Genomic DNA, 22824 nt, shown 5'->3' on the forward strand with positions numbered 1-22824 from the left:
TTAAATGACCTGCATAAAATGAATTAACGAATTAAGATGCACATCTTCTGCACATTGTAGTTTCAACACATCCTGTGTCACATTAAGGAAACCGCCGTGACGTCGTTTCGACTCATCGACCGACGTCCTCATCAGTTCTCCCACCCAGAGGTCGGGAAAAGGAGACAGGAGGGAGTTTTGGAACGCACCCTGTGAACAGCTCCCGTTCACCCTCAGCCCTCAATCAAAAACACAAAAGCAAATCTTAGATAAATCCATTTTAATGGAAAATGTAAAACCCTTTTGAACTTCAATGTACAAAGCATGTAACACTTGCAAGTTAAAATTTGAAATTGAAGCAAGCCATGTTTTAAAAAAATACCTCAGTGGATGTATATATGTACATATTATAGTTCATTTTTTCTTTATTTTATGTTTTAACTTCAAAATGTCACCATAGTAAATCTTAACAAAAACAAGACAATCAATTCTTTTCTTAAATAAATTACATCTTTTCTGTAAATGTCTCATTTTTACAGCAAATACTTTTTTCATAAAATGCTGACGTGTATAAGCCATTTCGTTTGTTTTTTCCTTTACATAATACAACTTTACACAGTCTACAATAGTTTGGCAGGTCATTTTCAGAAAATGTATTTATGGCATGAGGACTGTAGAGCGTCAACATTTCCCAAAGTACAGGCATTAGCTGGTGTGTGTGTGTGTGTGTGTGTGTGTGTCCTCCATCACAGTAGAGCCGTATTACAACTGAAAAACAGCAAAAGAAAACAAACTGTACAACTCACATTTACATAATGCATTTTGTTTCAATAACACTGCATTTAATAGAGCTATGAAATAAATACATCTTCACAGAGGAGATAAAACAAGGTTAGATGAAAGAAATCCTGAAAAAAAAGCACAACAAAACTAGAAAAAAGGACAAGAACCGACACGAAGGAACGACAAACGAGGGAGCAGCAGAGGCTACTGACTAAAACATCTGAGATTTCTGGTTTGCATTTTCCGCCCTCGTGTGTCTTTTTTCTTTTCCTTTCGAAACATCAGAGATGCCAGTTTTGATCCTAATGCTGCTGGTGATGCTGACGCCATCAGCTGTGTTAGCTGCTGCCATAGGTTAAAGTTCCTGGCCTTTATCATCCAAAGCAGTGAGCGCAGCTCCACCAGTGCTGCTACGGGACAGTCTGAGCCTCCGTGGAAACTGCATGTTAGCTGGATGCAAACGAGTTTGGAGGTTTGTAGTGCTGATTCGCTCCATCACACTGGCTCTAGTGAGGCTCCCAGCCAGCATTCGCTTTGTGTTTGGAGCCTGTGGGGCTTTCAGCCCTCTCAGCCCAGCTGCTCTTCAATTTGTCTCCTCTTGGCACTAAAGGTTTGGGGTGATGACAAGGGCGGCAGTGCCTCTCACTGGCCACTGGATGTGTGACATGAATGTGGGTCACACTGTGAGGTCCTCTGGATCACATGACCAGCTTTGAGCCAGCCATTTATTGTGGTCACGTGACACAGCCCTCCATGGCAGAAGGAGGAGGGTGTAGAAAGGGCGAGGTGCTGATGGGAGTCACAGCCATCTGTGGAAGGCATGAACGAGGCTGAGAGGGCATCATGAGTTGTGTTCCTCGTCGTCTTTCTCAGAGCCGCTCTTTTTAAGGGAACTCGCTGCCTCCTTCACACAATGATACAGGATGTTCTTCACCTGCAGGGAAACAGCAAGGCGAGACGGTGTAAGTGCTGGACCTCATCCATTTCTTTTACAAGAATTATGTTCAAATCTCAAACGTCAAGCAGCAACCTTTGGACCTGAAAAGCTGCCGTTCCTCTAAGGACCCCTTGAGGCTCCACAAACAAGTTCATTCCCATAGATTTCCATATAACCAACCAGCATTAAAAGCTGTGTGCAGCAGCAGTGAAGGTATGGCTGCTCTGACTGACTCTCATGTAGAACTGCTAGCTGCTAGGCTTCACCAAGAGTCACTGAACTTGACCTCCCACTGTGTTTGCACTGTTGGTGCCCCTGTGGAGCATTTTCATGTCGTTATCTGACACAATATGATCCCTCTGATGATGACTGCCCCCTCTGATGATGACTGCCCCCTCTGATGATGACTGCCCCCTCTGATGATGACTGCCCCCTCTGATGATGACTGCCCCCTCTGATGATGACTGCCCCCTCTGATAGACTTCGCTTTGGTTTTCAAACACAAATGCAGCAGAAAAGCAGAATACAGACGATACGGAGACGGAGTCTAACTCTCAGCCACAGAGCTTTAACCACAACGAGACTGCTGTGCTCGGTGTGTCTGCTGACACTTTTTGTGTGGCGTGTATTGTATTACCTGTAGTTTGTCTTCATAGTTGACCTCCTCGTTGTTGGGTCGTAGCTCCTGGGTCAGGTGGAAGGAGTTAGCCACGTGCTCAGGAGACACAAAGTCATTGATGACTTGAACACAGCTGTGGAGGTTTTGGACCTACAAGAATCAGAGGTATTTATAACAACACAGAATATCATGTAAAAATAAGCCAAACACATTGATAATTAAGTGTGCCTATGCAGATTTAATATTCTTCTTCTTATTTTTCTTCTTCTGCCTAAAATTTTGCAGCGAAACGCGTCGTAGCGTTGAGACAACACTTACATATATCATTTCAAGCGGCTCGATTGGGTACGGTGTGCCGGGGATTTTGGTGGCAATTCGTGGTTTTTGCAAAATTCCCCAAAACTAATAGATTTTTAATTGTTCCCCATTCATTTGAATGGGAACACATGTGAAAAAAGGCACAAACGCAGGCCACTTTGAAGGCCTACTGCTCGGCCAGAGTTGATCACAGAAACATCATTCAAACATTACACGGGTCACAAGACTTTGGACTGTTATTGACTAAAACCATGCCTTGATATCCTTTATGGTTTTTTCACAACATCAGTATAAATTTTAAGAAAAATTGAGTTTTCCTGCCACTGAATGATCATGTGACCTGCTCTAAAAACAGAGTGTGGAGAATAATTTGAAACAAAAGTCTTTCTTTCCCGCCCAAAGCTTTTGCTCTACATGTATATTATATACATCAGAGCGTAGCTTCATTGTCCTCTTTCACCCAGTCACGTTCACTTGGAGACAGCATGTATGGTTCTCCCAGAAATGAAGCGCAGCCTCCTCCCCGTCTCTGCCCCATAGGCAACCATGTGTCTTTACACTGTTACCATGTCAACATGATAAACACTACAGATATGATAATGTAATGTAATAATGGGATATTTTGTAGACTGGAAACGTCTTTCACTCACAGTGAAAGACGTTTCCTGAGAGTTTTCTCTAGGGAAGCATTTGTTTCAAAACTTGAATCTTGTTTGGCGGCTGTGTGTCTGAGTGTGCGTTTCTAGTTAGTTAGTTACTATAGTAACCAGTCCTCACAGCTGATGACTGTTTAAAACTCCAAGCACGCAGATCCTGACGTCTCTGAAACCTGACCCAGCAGCAGCTTAGGCACACTCAAAGTTACTAGTTTGTGTAAACAATCTGCTGCCACAATATTATGTACAATCACAATAAAACAGCAAATGGCCTGTATTTGTATAGCTTTACTAGTCCCTAAGGACCCCAAAGCGCTTTACATATCCAGTCATCCACCCATCCACGCACACATTCACACACTGGTGATGGCAGCTACATTGTAGCCACAGCCACCCTGGGGCGCACTGACAGAGGCGAGGCTGCTGGACACTGGCGCCACCGGGCTCTCTGGCCACCACCAGTAGGCAACGGGTGAAGTGTCTTGCTCAAGGACACAACGACCGAGACTGTCCAAGCCGGGGCTCGAACCGGCAACCTTCCGATTACAAGGCGAACTCCCAACTCTTGAGCCACGATCGCCCCCAATATTACCCAAACTGTGTGAAAGCTCCACTGTGCAATAAGAATAATAATAAATAATGAAAATGTAAACTAGACTGCATTCAGTTTAAACTATAAAACATCAAACACCATCACTTCCTCTATTTTAATTGTGCCATTCACAAAGAGGCCACCGACTATTAGATTGACTGATTTCATTTCTGCTGCATTAAATTTGGTAGAGTTGGAAGTGTTGTCCTTATCAGTTAGTGATCAGTGTGTGTGTGTGTGTGGTAAATACCTGATGCATGGCCCCTGCAGGTATAAGGACAGAGTCTCCCAGGAATTGAACGACTGTCCAGCCCTGGACGCCATGCTCATCCAGCAGCTGCTGACGCTGCTTCCTGCTCAGGTACCATGCGTGCTTTCTGATGGGGTCCTGGTCCAGCGACACGTCCAAACCCTGCTCCTTAGAGAGCTGAGGTGGTTGTTGTTGAAGGGGAGGAAAAGGGTTTTTTAGGTCAGCGCTACGCTGAAATTCACTAAATTACATTCACATAATCACGTTTTGAGTATGTTTCTGTGAGTGCCGACCTTGTGCAGGAAGTCTCGGACTTTGTCCATGTCTCTGTTGAGGTAGATGTGCCACAGCGCCCCTGGTGTTTCACTCGAGTCTTTTAATCTCTTTCGAACCCCCTCATCTAGATCCTCCTCTTCCAGACGCTTCAACACTCCTTCAGAAAAACAAACTCATGTCGTTCACTTATTATCATTTTTTAACAATGACCTTTGTCAAACTGTATCTATGTCATTCAGCTCTCAAAAATCTAAACTGACAGTCGTTTAGTTTATGACATAATACAGTAAACAAACCACAGATTAACTCATGTTTAGTTTTCTTCATTTTGACTCTTTGACAAAACGTTTCTCTCAGCTGGCGATTCAGGTATAAAATGCTAACAGCTCCTGTTAGTCCACACACGTTTCACCAGTCTTACCAGTTTTGGACAAGACTCCATTGCCTTTGGCTATTCCAACATAGACCAGAACAGAGACCACATCGGAGACTTCCACGTGGAGTTTTGCAGTCCCAAAGTCCTGGTCCTGAGATGCAGCTACACCTACAGTGACACCATAAGAGCAATTACAATAATGCATGTGTAGAACTTTATACACATAATTCTGAGTATTATGGTAAATGGCCTGTATTTGTATTTGTATAGTGCTTTTACTAGTCCCCCCTAGGGACGCCAAAGCGCTTTACACACCCAGTCATCCACCCATTCACACACTGGTGGAGGCAGCTACAGTTGTAGCCACAGCTGCCCTGGGGCAGACAGAAGCGAGGCTGCCATATCGCGCCATCGGCCCTCTGACCATCACCAGTAGGCGGTAGGTGAAGCGTCTTGCCCAAGGACACAACGACCGAGACTGTCTGAGCCGGGGCTCGAACCGGCAACCTTCCGATTACAAGGCGAACTCCCAACTCTTGAGCCACAATCGCCCACATTATATATGTGGTCATCCTGCTCCTATGCCAAAAAAGTAATGAGCTGGTAAATAAGATGCGATTTAAGACCTTTAAATGTGTAGTTTTTATGTCCTGGTGACTGAAACTCAAAATAACAGCTAGTGTTGGTGGGAGGGCTTTCTTCTCAAAGAAAATGGTTAAAGTTTTCTGGGAAACCTCGACTCCAACTGGGAACGTGGAGCAACCTTGACACACTCAGCATCATTTTCATGTTTCTTTGTAGGAACAAAGAAAGAAATATGAAATAAGGAAATAAATGTCATGATGAATCCCAAAAAGTTGATTCTGATGAGCAGAATCTGGCACTGCTAGATATAAACTGACGGCTCCTCTTACCATAGGCACAACAGAGTCTTGGCCCCAGATCTGGCCTGACAAAGAATGAAGGCAGGTGAGAAGCCAGGTTGAGGTTCCCTTCTGGATCAGAGTACTCTGGCAGAGGCAGGTTCTTCATCAAGTCATCATATCTGCAATGAATACTTGTATTTAGACGGCTTCGTCGTCACTACTGAGTCATTCACGTATCTTTAGACCTTTGTTTTTAAAAGCAGTCTGAGGATCAACACCGGTGCTGTGTACCTTGAAGGCATGAGGGCCATAAACTCTTCTCCAGATGGCCAGTCCATCAGTCGGTAAACCATGGGCTCGCCATCTTTGGACTTTGGTCGCTCTGAACAGTTGCAAAGGATCCAGTCAGACTCGGTCACTGATGGTTTACCATAGTAATGCTCACAAGACTAAATGCAGATGAACTTACTGGTGATGTCTTCAAATCCATCCCAGAACTCCTTGATCCCAGAGTTGGACAGCACCTGGTCTTTACAGTTCAGGAGGTCTCCCTGATGGTCTGCAAACTCCTGGTTGAAGGAGTCGGCCTTCCACAGACTGGCATTCAGTCGCTTATGGATCCCAGACACCAGCACAGGCTACACAAACACACAAGACACAAAATGCATCTCAACACCAGGGTGATAAAGCGTAGTGGAGCACTGCTAAACCGACTTGCTGTAACACGGATGTGCACCTGTCCGAGCTTCCAACACTCTCTGAAGAGCTTCCAGTTGTTGTGGTTGCGGTGATCTCTGAGCCACAGTAGCTGTCTGTTGTTCAGCCAGCAGTGAGGGATGTCTGGATACTGACTGCTCGAGTCCTCCGCTTCTGCTGCAGTAACAGGTGCTGACTTTTTCTTCTCTGCTTTGGCTTCCTCAGCTGGGGCGTTATTGTTGATACTTAGGGTGATGGGCTCTTGCTTCGCTGACAACTTAGTGGTGATGTTCTGGCGGCTGGCGGGGATTTTATTCTCTACAACCGAAGCAATGATGTCATCGAGGATATTGGGCATGCTCCGCCCACCCTTCCCAGTCTACAGAAAAAGGAAAGAGGATCACACATATTACAGGAAATAAAAACCTGTGACTGTGGCTTCTGTTTCTTTTTCCTTTCTTTACATTATGCTGGAACATGGGGAAGTGGTCGGGTAGGACTGGACTGAAAAAGCAGCCAATGTCCAAAGATAAACTTTAAAGAGTTTCAGAAAGACGGGAGACCTATGGCTCGAGGCCGCTTTAGACAATTACACAAAAGTCTGGCTCCCTGGAGCAAAAATCTAAAAAAATAGATGCAGCTTAAAAGAAATTGAAATAAAAAAAATAAATAAATGATTGCACACAAACATCCTCTTACATCCAAAAACAGGAGTGGAGGTGATTGATCAGTTATCCTACTGTTTGCTGCTTTGTTACTTGTTCAGACTCAGAATGTATCCTTTAAATTTCTTTAAACTGTGTGCAAAAGTCTTGAGCCACCCATCATTTGTCTATATTGTGACTAAGCGAGGGGAGGCTGTCACTGTAATTTTCTATAAGAGTGTTTGAAGGTTGGTCTTTCTCTGATTCAGTTCCTGAAAGAAGGAGCTTGAAAAGAAAAGAGAACTGACTTCTTTAAGTTTCTTGAAGGCGTCTCATCTCTGATCCAGAAAGCTTCTTCAGTTCTAAGACCAAATGGTGGAGAGTTCCCGGGTATTTAGGTCCTAGTGGGAGCCCTCTCTTTAGAGGGTGGCTGACCCACTGTTGATCATGTGGCTCATCCAATGAACCAAGACGTGAAAGTCATGGGTCATTATCAGCAGAGGTCTGGGGTGAAACCGCTGTCAGAGAACCGATTAGAACTAAAGAAGCTTCTCGGCTGAAACTTCCAGTCCAGTCACTTTTTGTTCCAAGCTCCTCAAACTACCATGACCTGGATGACTGAGGATCTATACAGGCCTAATTTTAAAAATGTCATAAAGTTTGGGAAAATGATTTTTATAACAGTGTTCTGTAAATACTTCCTGCAAAGAGGGCTGTGTACGAATACAGCATGACTGTGTGTACCTGTGAAGCAGTGGAGTAGACAGGTGCAAAGGCTATTCCTGCGTCAGTGGAGCCCAGCTTCAGCTTCCCTGCTGTGCTGGTGAGGAGATCTCTGAGTGTGGAGCCCTGCTCTGTACTGTTACCCAGTGAGGGGGTTTTACACTGCTGCAGGACTTCCAGGCTGTCCCCTTCTTTGTCCTCCTTCACAGATTTACCCAGCACCACCGACTCTTTGTTTTCTGTTACAAAAAGAGGACGGAGCCAAACTTCACATTCAGCGAAACATTTAAACTTAAAAAGTTAATGGTGTGGACAGATTATTAATAATAATTTGTGGCTTCTGTTCCTCTCACCTTTCTTTTCCTCCCTGGATTTCCGCTCTGCCAAGTCTGCCAGGAAGTGCAGAGGCGACTGGGACTCTGGCGGGGTGATGGGAGCATTTGCACCATCGTTACCTGGACTGGTTCCTCCACCACCTCCTCCGTTAGTTTCTGACTTAACTCCTCCTAGGTCAGAGGTCTGCAGAGAGCCTGGCTCAGCTTTCACCAGGGACAGCTTGTTGCTGTGATTCAGAACATTCTGCAGAACCTGGACAGACGGAACAGTTGGATGAACTCACTTAACTGCATGAAATCACAAAGCCTTCATGTCAGAGGAAGAATGAAACTTTATTTAAACAGTGACCAAGCAAAATGCCTGTCCACAGTATTGATATCCCCTGGGTTACAGGTTAATAGATAGCTATGATCACCACACACAGCTATTGTATTATGAGTTCACCACAGCTGAGCTTAACCACAAACCTGTTAGAAAACTACTGTCAAGCCTGCTTAAAGTCCACCATTCATTAGATAGAAAAGCCCAGATAATAGCACCTGTTTTCGGTTCACTTACTACTAAACCACAGTTTATGATTAACTCTAGTGCAGTAACTGATGGACCGATGATGCCATTTCTGTATGTAAAAGCTATTAACCATGACTCAGTGTGGCTGGTGTAGGCTGCAGGTCCTCTGTGTCTCTCACTCAGCAGTGGATCACAGCGACCCACACATGTTGATCTAGTCTGTGCCACAAAGGTAGCATCATAACAATGTCATAAAAGACTGCCCCCCCCTACCTATCACTTAGAAAACGTTGTCAATGACATTAGACGGTCAGTGCTTACAGCTGTGAATGGCCCGATCGATATCTATCATCTATTGTTTTGCTTTACGAGTCATGCCCAGTGGTGAAAGCTATTCTGGAGTTTTCTCTTGATCCCATTTTATCTTTTCTTTTCTTTGCATTGCAATCAAATGTGGCTTACTGGTGACAGCACTCGTTTTCCAGTGGTCCCACTTAACATATCTGTCTTATGAGCTGTCATTCCACAGCATGTCTTTATCCTGTCTTCCTTCTCTCACCCCAACCAATCACAGCAGATGGCTCCGCCCCTCCCTGAGCCTGGTTCTGCCGGAGGTTTCTTCCTGTCCAAAGGGAGTTTTTCCTTCCCACTGTCACCAAAGTGCTGCTCATAGGGGGTCATATGATTGTTGGGTTTTTCTCTGCATCTATTATTGTGGGATCTACTGTACAATATAAAGCGCATTGAGGCGACTGCTGTTGTGATTTGCTGTTGTATAAATAAACCATCTGCGATTCATCATTTTGTGTTGCAGTCAAGGCCAGACTGACTTGCTGCACCATCCTGTGGTATTACATGTTCTGCTCTGTATCATGGAAATTAATGAAATGAGTCAGAGGCAGAGAACAAGCGTTTTCAATGTAACACAAATCCAATGTCAGAGGAAGTAGATTTGCAGTGTTGCAGAGCTCTGTGTGTATGCACTGCTGAGCAAACACACAGGCCTTTATCTCTATATCGAAATGTGACTAAAAACCTGAAGAAATCCAAAGTCCGGGGTCCTGTGATACTGAACAACATACATGTCATGTTCATTTCAGCTAACTCTCAGCGTGCTGGGCCATGCACCCATTCCAAATGAGTCCATCATCCTGATATGTTATCTCACTCTACATTAACACCACTAACAATCACAGTCAGCATCGCACTATGCTGCTTTTCAGCAGTGAGCGACCTGCCACAAAACCACAGCTAACAGGTTTTTCTGATCTGAACTCTGCACATTTTAAATACACCACCTCTTCAGAAAGTCTTGACAGTGAGTCAGGATGTCATTGACTGGAAGAGGGTGTGGTACCTGTGAGACTCCGTTGGTGGCAGGCAGTTTGGTGAGAAGGTTCTGTTTGCTGGTACAGGGACAGTGAGAGCTTATATTGTGTTTTTCTCTCAGGGAGTGCATGGATGTCACCAAGTCTGTCAGCACTGAAACATGTCAAAATCAAACAACACACAATATTAAATAATTGTGCTGAAAAGTATCATTCAGTCATAAAACTACACACCAGCTGTTGTTCAGGAAAATAGCAACACAAACTGTACCTGAGCCAGGGATGATCTGGGTTGGCATGAGGTGTTTATGGTCATGGGGTTGGCCTTTAACACACTTTAGCCATCCATACAGCTCTTTATCTGATCATAGTGAGAAAAAAGTCACACAGTGAACACACACCCACCACACTCAGACACAGTGGAGAGAAAGGTTACATACACGCGCATGTTACTGAAAAAGACTCCGATTCTGCTCCGGTTCAACCGTTTCTGACTTTTTGTGAACTGTCCAAATACCCACACTGACCTTTGGAGCTCTTTCTCTCCTTGGCCTTGTAGCAGTCTAGGCAGACGACAAAGCCACATTTCTGACAGACCCAGTGGATGTTGAAAAGCGTGGCTTCACATGCGTCACACATCTCCCTCACCCCTCTCACTGCTCGCTTCCACGCCAGCTTGGCTGAAACACACGATAAAGGTTCAGAGGAAAACACGCTAAGACGTGTTCATCTAAACTTTGACACTATTTTTGAGAAAACTTACCATCCTTCTTAATCCAGCTGGATGCAGTATTCTCTGTTGCTACCATCTGACAGAACTTGTCTCCTATGAAGCTCAGGATGTACTTGGCTGTGCTTTGGTCCAGGTGGCTCTGCTCCATCGGCCCCGGGACCCACAGGCTGAGGGCCTCATCATCAAACTGGTCTGGAGTGGAGAAGCCATCCATCCGGATGACGCCATTCTTGCTGTAGGAAAGCCTAGATGAGAAGAAACATGAAGGCTCTCTCAGTAAGGTGGTGCACACGTGTAGGCTGGCTGTGACCAAAGAGGAAGCTGATGAAAGAAGCGCATCTAATATAAAAATGTTCAAACAAGGTTATGAGTGACTGTATTTTGATTTCGGAAGTGTTTTTGGTGACAAAAAACAAATGTTGCTTATTTTTTGTCCTTACAGTCTTAATCAAATAGCTGAGAAAAAACCAAAAGTGTGACATGTTTTTAAAGCGCATGTAGTTTTAAACGCAAGCTGACGTTCTTCTGAATCCAGCATTAAAGTGCCAGACTTCAGAAACAGACACACGCACATTAAAGCAGCTTTTACTCTCAAACAGAAGCACGAAAGAGGCCTGATATCAAACAACTGTTAACTTGTTACACACAAAGTTCAATAGTCTGACTCGTGTTAACCAGGATGGGTTAAACTGGGCGTCTAACACCCAGGCAGCCTGCTTCAAACAAAGACTAGACGTTATTACCACAGAGGAAACAACAACATCAATATGACCTGGACGGATCATTTCAGGTAAATCTCAGCAGGTGTGGCACTCTAAGAAGAAGCCAGTGCACAGATAAAGCAGGAGAACCACCGTTCATAGAGTGAGTGCTTTACCGTCTGAAATAGTAGAAACGACAGAAGACGGGCGAGTGAGCGGGCTCCTCCCCTTTCTTGCTGCGGACCACCCTGCACTCCCTACACTTCTGCAGGTTGGGGCCAATTTCTGAACATGAATCATCCTGCAGGAAGGACTCTCCCGTCTGCTTCAGCTTCTTCACTTTCCTCCAGTCCTTGAGCACAGAGCGAGGGATCCCATCTAACATGCATAACATCATAATCATTAACTGTGACTACGCTTCATTTTGAAATATTAACATAGAGTTGCCCGTCAAGAGAAACACAGAAAATACATCAGATAAAAGAGATGAGATTTTTTTATAAGCAGGGTGTAGATGGAGACGCGCTCACGTCTTTGTCACATTTTCTCTCACCTGAAGTCTCGACAAATTACAGAAATCACTCTGAGTAATGTGACTTTTAAAAAAATAACATCCAAGCAGTTTTCCTTCAGAAAGAATGAATATTATATCTTCTTATAGAACATATGAGACCAGCAGTCACATGGTTGCTTCATGCCACAGATGTTGTTTAGCATCTACACAAACAAACTCTTATCTGATAATGAAACTAAAGCTGGGAGGTCATAACTGTCATTCCTGTGTATCAGGATATCTTCACTGTCACTGTAACAAATATAATTACAAAAGAATAATAACAAAACAGAGGCAGAACGCTCATAATGAAGGAAACCTTACTGTACCTGTCGGGCTGAGCTGGAGGTGATTATGTGTCAGGCACGTATACTCATTTATAACTGTAACTGTTACATCAAACAACACCTTCACCTGGACTCTGTATAACATGCACGATGATGCTTCTGAAAAGTGAAGCCATGCAGAAATACTAAAGCTGAGCTCAGAAAGAATAGTTCAGACTCTTTAAAGTGTACGTGAGTATGAGCACTGCGAAATATTCCCTGAGTTTATGATCGCAGTTGCTCATTTTGCAAATATAGCCCGTGTTATGTTCAGGAAGAGGATGAATGCAGTGACGATGGGTCTCGCATTCATTCATTCATTATAATTCATCATTCATTGATCTGTTACACAGTTTTGTTCCTTCGAGCTTCCCAAGAACACGTGAGAGACTCCGGCTAACACTGATCATGTGGCCATTCATTGGGTAAATGAACTCTGTTACCCCCACAGCTCCCAGTTGCACTGCTATGACAAAAACACTGTTGCATGCTCCCTAAAACAGCAGTGAGACAAACCTACAGCGAGACATGAGCGAGGACTTACTGCTGCTGGCCAGTTTGAGTTTAGTCTTCTCTCGGGCTGATCTGAAGATGCCGTTGGGCTTCACGTCGTCTTCCTCTCTGTCGTTGTCTCCTTTCTTCTTGGCCATGTCGTTCTGCTTCTTCTTGTAGGTCGGTTTAGGCTGACGCTTGGCTCGGCCCTCCATCTTGCTCTCGCTGGTGTCAGAATCATCTCCCCCGCTCTCCGAACCAGACTCGTACGTGCGTTTGTTCACCCTCCTTGACCCCACTTTTCTCTCCTCCCCGCCTCCTGGAGCTCCGGCCAACTTTTCCTCAGGCTGTCTGTCTCTGTCACCTTTGCTTCCAATGTCTTTGCTCAGCTCGACCTCGTTGGAGGTGGAGGCGCTGAGATTGACGGTACAGGGCTTGATCATTTCTGACATGGCTGTTGTGTTGCTTGTGGTAGTGGTGCTAGGACTTTTCTCCACTTTCATACTGGAGCTTGTAGTAGTAGCTGTGTTCCTGTCCTCCTCGGAGTGCCGGGTTAACCAGGCTTTCTTCAGCTTGTGGTAGTTGTTGGGCTGCGCAGAGCTCGGTAAGGCTGATCCCAGGGACTGGCCATTAAGCAGGGGACTTGACTTGCCTGGTGTGGTACTCCTGCTCGCTGAGCTATTGCTGCTGCTGTCAAACGAGACCGAGGAGGCCTGACTAGTAGCAGGTGGAGGCGGGGAGCTGGAAATTGGGGTTTTCTCAGTGGAATCCACAGTTAAGGAAGAATTTTCAGCTGTGACTGATGTGGGAGGAGTAGAAAGGTTGCTTCTGGACTGTGCCGCAGCTAAAGCAGCTTTGTGCTTCTTGAGGTGGATAAACGAAGAGGCGTAAGGCTGACTCGAGCCAGAGATTGAGCTAGGTGTTGGGGTAAGGCTTGGGCTGGGGCGGGGTGCTCCTGCTACACTCGCAGGATTCAGAGAGACCCCTGGAGATGCGTGTGAGCCAAAGCCCTCCTGGAGCTCCTTTTCCGTCTCTGGTCTTATATGGCAGAGCACCCGACCCCCGGTGCCAGTTTTGAGCGCTGCAAAGTCACATCGAGCCGAGTAAACTGGCTCAGGAGTAGCGCTCCTGGTTTTACTCTGAGAGCCAAAAGCTGAGGAGACTAAAATGGCAGTCCTGCACACAGAGTTCGTAGCACCGGCTCCCACAGGTCCTGACACACCTGGCACAGGAGTCTTTTTATAACGGATCTCCTCCAGGTTCAAGTTAGGCTGAATGACCCTACCTGCTGCAGGTTCTGCTAAACCCTCCCCCAGTCGTGGACATTCGTCCTGAAACTTCGACGTGTAGAACCTCCCCTGGGGGAGCTCTTTGTGGATAAGAGCACCAGATTTCTTAGCACCAACGGGACTGTCGTACTTGATAGACGATCGCACAATGACCGATGCCATTGCCGACTGGGGCTTATTTTTAGAGAACCCCTTATCTCCAGAGCACACCCCTCCTCTTTCCTCGATCAAGTCTCTGCCTTTGCACCCATCTGCGGATGGAGCCGCCATCTCTCCGGGGGTGGCAGAGGCCACAAAGGTGATGGCAGCAGCAGTCCCGTGACCTTTGATGTCCCTGAGCTCTGGCAGCAACGTAGGGGGCTTCTGCTGCTCTGCTGATGTTTTGCTACCAGTTACTGGCTGAATGGGAGTGAGGGTTGGTGGAGAGAGGCGTCCACCGTGCGCGGCTCTTTCCCTCTCTGCAGCCTCTTTGCGTTCCAGCGCGTGCTGTGTGGGTGGATGGAAGACAGGTGCTCGGTGGAGAGATGGCATTGCCCTGAGCTGTTGCTGCTGCTGCAGGTGATGATGGTGATGGTGTTGGTTAGAGGCTGAAGATGAAGAGGACAGCGTGGAGGAAGGAGGAGAAATAGCAGGGCTGCGACGGTCTATCCTGTCTACACCTGCGTGGAGCTGATGCTGCGGCTGAACGAGGGTCACCTGCTGACTGAGCTGCTCCGTGATTTTCCCCGCTAAACCTTCTCCTCCCTCCGGCTGGTGCTTGATGAGAGGAGGGGGCTTGGAGAGGGAGTTTTTGGAGCTGGTGTGGTAGCTGCTCATCGACAGAGCTCCTGGGCTTTGCACGGCGGCCCCAACACCGGCCACGACCCCCGGGGCCCCGATCGACACTTTGTCATAGTAAGGACCGACATCTTTGGAGGGGTAGAGTCTGGGAGGCTCATTCACCACACTGTTAGACAGCGTGGTGTAATAGTTGCTCTTTTCTGACTGCATGGTATGAGTGAGGGCGTGGCTAGTCTTGGGGCTTGGCGAGGGAAGACCCGGCATCCGAACACAAAAGCTCGAATCTCTGCTTCTGTCTCTGTCCCTGTCCATGGCAGGGTCGATGGAGCGCTGTATTTTAGCCGTGAAGGGAGCGACCTCAATGCTCTCCTTCAGGATTTGACGATTTTCCTCTTTGTATTTGCAGGCTCGCTCTGCTGCCTGGAGCGCCTCCTGAGAAGAAAACAGAAACGCTGCAAGAAACGCTTCTCACACTTTCTCCTACATTTGTCACTAAAACAGAGACCATGGGCATCACAGTCAGTTTAAATAAGGGCTACACTGAGAAACGGGAATCGAGGGCCAGACGATCTATAGACTTTAATCAAATGGAAAATTAATGTCTGAAAATGCATTTGACATGCAAACTGATCCCCATGTAAGCTTAGCTGAAACTGTCTGTGCAGCATCAGCTTTGCTTCTTAACAAAGTGATAAACAACAGGGTAGCGCGCTGATATGGCCCATGTGCCTTAATATTTACACATGACAGACAAATATACGACTCTGATGACTGAATGTGTCTGCTACTCTCAACCCGCCTTTCTTCCATCTGCTTTAAAAAATGAGTATTTATTAAGAGAGTGTGCGAGCAGCCACGTACCTGTGGACTCGTCAGACGGGCCTTGCTGTGGGGATCCAGGTAAAGGCGGTGCAGATGGACGTCTTTTCCTGTTGGAGTGCGACTTCTGTCTGTCTGCTCCTGTTTCAGCTGTGCCAGTGTCATTGTCCTCATGGGATCCACGTAGCCTTTCTTATCCACATCTCTGCACACGGACAGGACAGATATTCAACTTTATGAAACAAGCTTTTACCATCTTTTTCAACAACTGCTCCTACTGGAAAGATCTAACTGTATGTGTGTGTATGCAGGTCAGTGTTCATGACTCAGAACAACTGATGGATGTTTTAACCTCAGCCATGTTTTGTGTTGGGTAGTCAGTGATGTTGGTTGTGTAAGGCGGCTACAAGCTGCTGAATGAATGGCACTCTGGGTAGATTGCTTCAGTACGGTGTTAGTGCCACTTCATCTGAGGTATTCCCTGCAGCTCAGAGCCACCTCAGGTCTGCTCTGTGAGAGCTCTCTGAACACGGAGCTTTTGAAGTAAAGAGGAGTTCAAATGTCCAAAGCAAATATTCAGCGGCTCCTATATTTTGTGCTTCGTTTTTACCCACAGTAGTTAACTTTTTAATGCATATTGAAGCCACCAAAGAATTTCCTGCTCCCCTCAGTCACCCTCAGTGCACATGTTTTCATTTCATGTGTGAGGTTCAGTAAGAAGTGAAACACAAACATTTGTGTTGTAAGGAGAATGAAGAAACTTAAAGACTCCTTAGAGTACCATGACCTGCGAGACTGTCTGGTTTGACAGGAAGTAGTTCTTTTCCTCAGCGTGGATTTTCTCCACTCTTCAATAACAACAAGTCACAATGGCAACGTGGCCAAACTACGATCTTTATGTTAATTAAGTGTTTTTAAGTCAACACTTAATCAAACCATCCATAATCTGTCCTCCGATCTGTAGAAGTTGAGCTGGAGCCTGTGGCCTGATCACCTCCTCTAACGTTTTGAGCTTTTCCCTCCATAGGACACAAACACAGAGGTGGGAAACACAAATCAGCTACTGTGGGACTGTAGGTCTGTGTCACGGACGTCATTCATTCATCTGGTGTTGCAGGGTGTAACCCATCAAACATCAGCAGCTGTTTGTTTTCACAAGTTCATATTTTCAGTTTTCACTGAAGTTCAGAGAAACAATGATTCCAGGTTTCATCAGTATTAACGCGGGACATCGTCACGTTTGGTGACAGAGTGACGGTGCAGCTTTAACTACAGCACTGATCTTTCTGCTCACTCTTTATGAAGATCCATGCTGGTCTTTGACAACGGAGGGCTCGTGTGGGCGATCTTGACGGGGGGGCGGTGGGCATCGGCGCTGGCTGGCCGGACAGGAACGTGGCTCAGCATTCCCAAACTGTCAACAGCAGCACCAGCAGTCTTATGGAGCCATGGACTGGCAGTATTCTACACAGCACACAAACAAAAACACCACTGTTATTCTGCTCATGGCAAAAAACTACGTGAGGAAACATGTGGCCAACCAATAACGGGGGGAGGTTATTATGTGCCTTAGACACTCGCGTCTGATTGGCCGGTTGCTTTTTTAACACAGGCTTCTTCATCAGAGGTCCAACAACACAGCTGGAAAAAGCAGCTTTATTTCAGCTTTGATTAGTATGACGAACAATCCAGTTCAACCAGGACATGTATGAAAATAAAAGTCTTGGGTCCTGAGTGGAAAGTATCTTTAACAAATGCTGTAATTCACCTTTGGGTGAACGAAGCTGACATGAGCTTTCAGTTCCAGCTGAACAGGGTTCAGGCTCTCTCGGCGCATGTGTGGGTAACACAGTTCATTACTTTTAATCAGTAATACTCGATACAGGAACTATAAATGCATTAGGAGTGGGGGAAAATCGATTCTGTGTAGTATCGTCATATTTTGTTTGCTAATAATGTATCGATACAGGGACAGCAGAAATCGAGATTTTGTTACAAAAAAGGTTTTTGTGCTCTGGCTTCAGAGCATGTTGATCCTTTTTCTGAGCAAGAATCCTTCACTGTCCAAATGTGTTTAACTTTTTTTTGGCAGCAATAAACATGACAGTTTACTTATTTTCATTTAAGACATGTTTTATTTTAATTATGTTTAAAACTTTTTTATTTAATGTAAAATTATATTTTGTTTTAATTTACTTTCAAATTCTTCAGTTGCTGAAGGGGCTGCATAGTTTTCATAAATTTCATAGTTCAGAATAGCTATAATTGTACCAGATGGTTGCGTTCAGCTAAGTTGGACTAGACTGTAATACAAACCGTTCAGTTTGTCAACAATAAAACTGAAATGAGAGAAAGACTGAGTGCAGACTTTGATATTAGATAAAATGAATATTGATAAAGTTTACCTTTATGTACAGAATCTGAATATCGCTAAATATTTAAAAAAAATTGCAATAATATCGTATCGTGCGGTAAGTATTGTGATAATATCGTATCGTGGGATGTGTGGTGATTCCCACCTCTAAAATGCATGCTAATACTGAACATGATGTTTTATGCAGCAGCTGAGAAACTAGTCTGTTAGTTTGTGCACAACTATTCAACTATTCATGTTTCTTTCTGGATGCAAAAGCTGGAATCCAGCCTCACATGATATGCTATGAATATGAAGATACTGAGACGGACAGACAAACAGCCAGTTTGTCTGTCCTAATAGCAATAATGTTAAAACATGTTATGAATCACACTGACTGTAAATGTTTGGATAGTTTTTTTTCTCAGAGCATGTTTCATATATATGATTGGAACATGTTTGTGCAGCCTGTTTACTAAAACTACTGAATATATTTAGTCAAGTTTAAAGGTGTCACGTCAGTCGTCCTCAGCTCTGACCATCCTTCACCTCATGGTTAACAAATGTGTTTTTACCTTTGGAAGCACGCCTCGTTTTAGAGACACATGCAGGGTTGTGTATTACATGATCACTATACAGGGCTGATCAGGGGAGGAGCTCGGAGGAGGGGCGTGGATGCTAGGGACAGGATGAGATGAAGGTAACGATCCACCCATGAAGAGAGCGGCCGAAAGATAAAAGAAGAAGGTGGCAGGTGTTGTCGGCTGATTGTGCGTTTCCTCTAATCAACATGAAATGGTTAATGGGCTGATATGGACCAACAACAAAGGCCTTGTATTCCACTTTTCTGCTCACCTAAAACATATCTGTGTTGTTGCTTTGAGTGTTTTAAGTCACATTCAACAACGCATACCTACACACAGCACTTTAGTCTGTGACTTCAGCACTTTCTAATAATCACGCTCACACTCTGACAATTACACCAAACTCTGGAATACAGATGGAGGGAACAAGCTGCTGGATGTCATCAGCCTCCACATTAAGGGGTCAGACCCCAGGTTTCCTCCACGGACTAAGAATAATGACTAATGCAACCTGAAGCCAGAAACTCTCCCTGGATTGGACTAGTCACTGCGATGTCACCCACTGGTGAACCCACTCCACACAGGGAGGACTTTAGTCTGCTCAGCTTTTTAAAACCAAACGTCATCAGCGAGTCACAATCCTGGGAACGTGAACTGTGGATCTGAGGGACGCTGCACGCTCACTAGCTAACAACCTGTGATTTATAAGTCACACGTCTTTACTGAGGTCATAGAGCAAGACAGCAAAAGGTCACGTAAAGCTCTGGTCACCAGTGAAACTCCTGCTGGGAATGAGAAATAACTGGAGGTATAAGGTGCATCGTAATCGTCTGCATTTCTCAGAAGCAGATGCTATATCGATCTTTTACACCCATTCTACGCCTGGAACTGATGCTAAATGTGGAAGTGGACATTTCAAGGCTGTCAGTTTAAAGTCTACGTTCCTGAATGAACACACAACTGGTGTGGTTACTTTGGTACCAGCTCCAGAAACAGATCGGTCACCTGACCTGTTAATTATGGTTTAGACGACTAAAACACAAAACTGAACAAGCGTTACACACCATTAAAATACTAAAAGAATGATTACTTTCATACCAGCCAGTTGGATGTTATTAAAATATAATCCACAAGGTGGCAGGCTTTGGTATCACAAAGCTCTGTACTACTGCTATTACTAGGATCAATGTAGCGTTGTAGTGCTGTGAAGGCATTTTTAGGAAGGTGCAGACTTTCACAGATCTATCCACAGAGCTCAGCGAGGTGAGCTCACAGGTGAGCGTCTTATTTTATTATTGTGTCACACATCATGCTCATGGCCAACAGGCTTATAGGAAACCAGGGGAGCAACAGCATCTGCCAGTGTTAAAGAAAAAAACAGCCTTTGGAAACCAAAGCAGCGAACTTTTGAACATCAAAACGAGTAAACATCACTGTAAGCGTCAGCACACTGGAAACAGACATCTCGATAAAATAAATATGGACGTTCTAAGGACAATAAGGACAGTACAAAGGAAAGTGTCATCCTGTTGAATGAACTGTCGTAAAGCAGAAACTTAAAGGTGACACTTCTTCTTTCCTTCTTTTTCCTTCTATCTTTGTTCACCAGTGGAAATGAACAAAAACACAAACACACGCTGACATGGGTGCTCCTGTACACCTACCCTCCTGAGAGAGGCCTCAGAGTTCACAGTAACAGGATTTTCAGGGTGGACCCACTTAGCCGTGGGGGGCAGGTTGAGCCCTGGTGGGTAGGACGCTGGCGTTCCGTTGGGGTACTGCCACAGGATTGGGTACAGACCAAGTCCTGCAGCCCCGCTGTGAGCTTGGGCTAGAAGAGATGGTGAAGGGTGGCCCTGGCCCTGAAAAACACAGACGCATCTTTAGCTTTTCTTTAATGAGGGTAAAAAGACAAAGACACTACTCTTCTCCACAGTACAGGACTGCGGCGCACAGGAGGCACACCTGTAGGTACTGCTGCTGGTGGGGCAGAGCAAGGTGACCCAGACCTCCCGGGGAGTCGAGTCGAGGGTGGAGAGATGCTGCAGGAGGGGCCATGGCTGGGAGCACAGTGGGAGGCAAAAGGTGTGGGTGAGGCAGGGCGGAGGTGTGAGCAGGAGCAAGGAGATGGGAAGCTGCGTGGGGGTGTGACGCAGGGGTAAGGCAGGGCGAGTGGGGGGAGTGCAACGTGTGCAGGTGGGGATGGAGATAGGCTGCCACGTGATTGGATGAGACTGTTGCAGAGGCGGAGTTCTCTGCGTCGCAGCGAACCAGAGCTGGGTCTCTGTAAACAGTGAAGGGCTCATTCTTCTTGATAATCAGCGGACTCTTTGTGTTGCTGCTCGTACTGACCGCGCCCGACTCTAACCGCACTGGCTTGAAGCCAGACCGCGGAGGTTCTGCCAACTCTATTTTAACTGGCAAACGAGACGGTGGAGGCGGGGAAGTATCCGAGTACCTCGGTATTTTATGTTTGGATACCTCGGGGGAGGTGTTAGGTTTAGGTTTGGAGATGTCCACCAGGCCTGCGTGCGTCTTAGCTTTGACGAGATCAGCTTGACTTGCGTTGGGGTAGGAGGGGCTCCGAGAGCTGTCGGGGCGGGATTTCTGCTTCAGGGAGTCCAGGTGAGCTGAGCCGGGGTTTGGGCTGGAGCTGATCTGAGTTTTAGATATGTCAGGGGGGAGCACCGTGTTCATCTTGTGGGGGGCTGGTTGCTGCTGAGGGTGCTTTCTTGTCTCTTCAGATAAAGAGGGACTCTTCATGCCAGGGTGGAACGACTGTAGTGTATGGTGCTGCTGCTGATGAAGATGATGGTGAGGAAGGACATTTTTCTCCTTTTCCACCAGCAACACATTTTCAGCTATAGATGTGACAGGCCTGGGAAAGAAGCACAGCAGGAAAAGTAAGAAACAAGTATGATATTGACCATATTTGAAAGACTATAAAGTTAAACGTTGAGAGAAGTCCTCAGATCATGATGTGGTCCAGGGCAGGTAACCCTGACCCGACCAGGTCATTTTCCCATCTATCCATGTACTTCCTGTTAGCCTAGTCACAGGTCTATCCGAGTGTGACAGGAGAAACAGCAGGGTGCATCCCAAACATGCTGCTAGTCTATCTCAAGGCTACAAAAGGCGAGAGAAGGTGGGAACCTAACATTCATGTCTTTGCACTGGAGCCTACAGTAACCAGAAAGAGTCTACATGAATGGCAAAAACATGTAAACACAGAGTGACAGTGACATCCACCATCCAGTGCGCTGCCCTACATCTTGGCTAAGTGAGCAATACTTTTGGTACACAAAGCACACTGGAGGAATAAATACATACGTACAGAATATATATTTCTGCATGCCAGGTAAAACAAAGTTCAGTATCTCCCTGAATCTGCAGGTTTTAGGGAATCACAAAGCCACAAATGTGCAGTAGCTAGGAGACAGAACAGGCTGCGATCACAGCTGTGCCAGGTGTGGTTCTAGTTTTGATGACCACAGATCCATTGTGTTTGCTAAACCTGTGTTGACTGCTGATATTTTAATATAAAAAAAGTGTTTTACTCTCCTAAAATAGGCCCCCAAATCCAGCAGTAGTTGAGCTCTACGATCAAACAGCACCGGAAATAATTCCAACTCCTGGTTTTGGAGTAAGGAAAAGTAGTCCCACTCCACAGCTGGATCACCACCACATTAATGTGTTTACAGCCGCAGCTCAGGCACCACACCTATGGTATGCATTTCAATAGAATATGTCGCCTTGATCTCGAATTATCGCAGTCATCAGATTTCCAGAAACCTTGACCTCTGACCCCTGACCTTGAGATAACAGCTATTGTATCAATTTAAACTCGTACGTCGCTTCATTCTGTCACAGGCGTCCATGTCGCTCGGGCGCCGTCCCAGCATCAGCCCAGGGGTAAAAACGCGTGAGCTGAAATATTTAAAACAGTGTCTGCACTCACCTGATGACCTCAGAGGAAGCAAACTCCATCCTGCTGCTTATGCTCTTAGTCGCCGTAACGCCGCCTCCCAAGATGCCTTGATGCTGCACGGGAGGTTCCATCTCCGTCCTGCGGCCTCCCTCTGATGGCGAGGGAGACGGCGCTACAGGAGGCGAGGAGACGGGTGAAGGGTTGAGAGAGAGGTAAGGCGAAAGGGCCGTGGACTCGGCCTTTTCGGAAGCGAGCAGTGCCGACACGGCCTCTGAGCTCTCGCGGTGCACGGTGGCCTGGGCGTCATCTGTGATGTCAATCACACTGGCGCTGTGGAGGTGGGACAGCGACGGCGTCTGGGATCGAGACGACGCTAA

At 45.9% G+C, this 22824-nt stretch overlaps 1 protein-coding gene across 2 annotated transcripts in view; it reads right to left on the reverse strand.

Moving 5' to 3' along the window:
* Positions 1-244: 244 nt before the first annotated feature.
* Positions 245-22824, reverse strand: part of jmjd1cb (jumonji domain containing 1Cb) — a 114393-nt gene continuing 91813 nt past the window's right edge. For both annotated transcript variants that reach the window (XM_084938549.1, XM_084938548.1), the window contains 22 exons: positions 22478-22820; positions 20485-21397; positions 20184-20381; positions 16877-17046; positions 15625-15787; positions 12747-15195; positions 11500-11701; positions 10653-10867; positions 10417-10569; positions 10161-10250; positions 9919-10043; positions 8069-8303; positions 7737-7954; positions 6389-6727; positions 6122-6290; positions 5944-6034; positions 5701-5831; positions 4832-4954; positions 4428-4567; positions 4135-4311; positions 2337-2468; positions 245-1696 (listed from right to left, as the gene is read on the reverse strand). In XM_084938549.1, the coding sequence (XP_084794675.1) occupies positions 1604-1696; positions 2337-2468; positions 4135-4311; positions 4428-4567; positions 4832-4954; positions 5701-5831; positions 5944-6034; positions 6122-6290; positions 6389-6727; positions 7737-7954; positions 8069-8303; positions 9919-10043; positions 10161-10250; positions 10417-10569; positions 10653-10867; positions 11500-11701; positions 12747-15195; positions 15625-15787; positions 16877-17046; positions 20184-20381; positions 20485-21397; positions 22478-22820 (6869 nt within the window). In that variant the 3' untranslated portion in view covers positions 245-1603. The remainder of the gene's footprint in view (positions 1697-2336; positions 2469-4134; positions 4312-4427; positions 4568-4831; positions 4955-5700; positions 5832-5943; positions 6035-6121; positions 6291-6388; positions 6728-7736; positions 7955-8068; positions 8304-9918; positions 10044-10160; positions 10251-10416; positions 10570-10652; positions 10868-11499; positions 11702-12746; positions 15196-15624; positions 15788-16876; positions 17047-20183; positions 20382-20484; positions 21398-22477; positions 22821-22824) is intronic.

This window comes from Perissodus microlepis, chromosome 8, assembly GCF_051167445.1.
Source record: "Perissodus microlepis isolate ML-2025 ecotype Zambia chromosome 8, ASM5116744v1, whole genome shotgun sequence".
Lineage (NCBI taxonomy): Eukaryota > Metazoa > Chordata > Actinopteri > Cichliformes > Cichlidae > Perissodus > Perissodus microlepis.